Here is a 1,456-nt window from a genome sequence, read left to right as displayed (position 1 = left end):
GCGTAGGGGGGCGGGACGCGGGTGCAGCGCAGGTGCAAAGGGGGGTGCAGCGGGGCGCAGCGCAGTACAGCGTCTGTTTGCAGCTGAAGTGCGCACCCTGTGAGGCCGGCTCCTTACGTTTCTCCTTTTGCCGCCCATTGCGTAACCACCGCGCCAGGTGGGTCGGCACCGGCCTGCTGGCGGCCCCCATGATCGCCGCCCACATCCGCCACGGCTCCCCCGCCGCCGCCGCCGCGGTCGCCGCCGCCGCGCGCGCCGTCGCGGGCGGGGCGCCGTGGGAGCTGCCGTGGCGGGCGCTGTCTGCGGAGTGGATGCTGGGCGGCGCGGCGGATGGCGCGGGCGCAGGCGCGGGCGCTGGCGGCGGCGCGGGGATACTGCCGCCGGATGCTGTGGTTCACATCACAGTCGCCTGGGCGGTGGGCGGGCTCATGTCGTACCTGTCTGATTGGTACCGGAGGTGCGTAGCGGTGGGAGGCAACGCTTGATCGCTTTTTTGGACTGGGGCTGCGGGGCTTGCACGACCTTGGGGGCTGGCGAAGGCGGGCGGATGGCAGCGCTGGGTGGGTTGGCAACACGAGGGGCGCCGGGCCGCTGGAGGAGGCGCGGCCGGGGTGTCCGAACTGGGATCTCACGCCGGCAGCTTTGACCTCCTGCCCAGGGTCAGGTGCCCCCGCAGCTGGCAACCCCCAACCGCCAACGCAAACGCCCCCTTTCCGCGCTCTCGTTCGGCTTTCTGATGCGGGCGCACGCGGCGCGATCGGAATACGAGCAGGCAGATGTACGCACACGCGCGCCTGGCGGCCGCGGCGCACGCCAAGGAGCTTACTGAGGCGCGCGCCAGGGTGGCGGCGGAGCGCGGGCTGGCGGCGGCGCAGCAGCAGGCGGCACAGCGCGCGCTGAGCATCGCGCGGGAGAAGGCGGCCAACGAGGCCAAGAGCGAGTTCATGAGCCTGATGTGGGTGACGTCATCGTGACGTGCCTGGGGTTGGGCCCCCTGGGGTTGGGGGTGGCCGTCGGGTGTGAGGCGCGGCCTAGGGGATGGGCGCAGCAGTGGTGGTGTTCGTAGGGAGGGCCCGCGCCGCGCGCTGCAGCCGTCGCCTCGTGTGGGTGTGCTGAGGCCAGGCGCTTGTGCTGAGGCCTCGGGAGACCGGGAGGGCAGCGCGCAGGCGCAAGCAGCGGCCGCTCGCAGCAGAGGCCCTGAATGGTGGCTCGCCGGGCGCGGGTGCTCATCGCCACTCTTGGCGCACGAGCACCCGCGGCTCGCGCACTAGGCATGGACCGGCGTTTGAAATCAATCGTCTTGACAACGCCTCCCCCTCAAACACACCCGCATGCCTGCGCCCCCGCCCTCCCCCCCAAACGCACACGCACACACACGCACGCACGCACGCACACACACACGCACGCACACACACAAACACACACACACACACACGCACGCACGCACGCACACACA

At 71.6% G+C, this 1,456-nt stretch overlaps 1 protein-coding gene across 1 annotated transcript in view; it reads left to right on the top strand.

The window, feature by feature from the left end:
• MNEG_14687 (hypothetical protein) overlaps positions 1-974 on the top strand; it is a gene marked incomplete at both ends in the record, with an annotated part of 2,047 nt that extends 1,073 nt beyond the window's left edge. Inside the window, 2 exons of the mRNA XM_014036842.1 lie at positions 158-457; positions 773-974. Coding sequence (XP_013892296.1) covers positions 158-457; positions 773-974 — 502 coding nt within the window. The remainder of the gene's footprint in view (positions 1-157; positions 458-772) is intronic.
• Positions 975-1,456: the final 482 nt, after the last annotated feature.

Source organism: Monoraphidium neglectum (assembly GCF_000611645.1).
Source record: "Monoraphidium neglectum strain SAG 48.87 unplaced genomic scaffold scaffold04684, whole genome shotgun sequence".
Taxonomy (NCBI): Eukaryota; Viridiplantae; Chlorophyta; class Chlorophyceae; order Sphaeropleales; family Selenastraceae; genus Monoraphidium; species Monoraphidium neglectum.
Note: the sequence above shows the minus strand (reverse complement) of the source record. Positions and strands in the feature narration are given on the sequence as shown.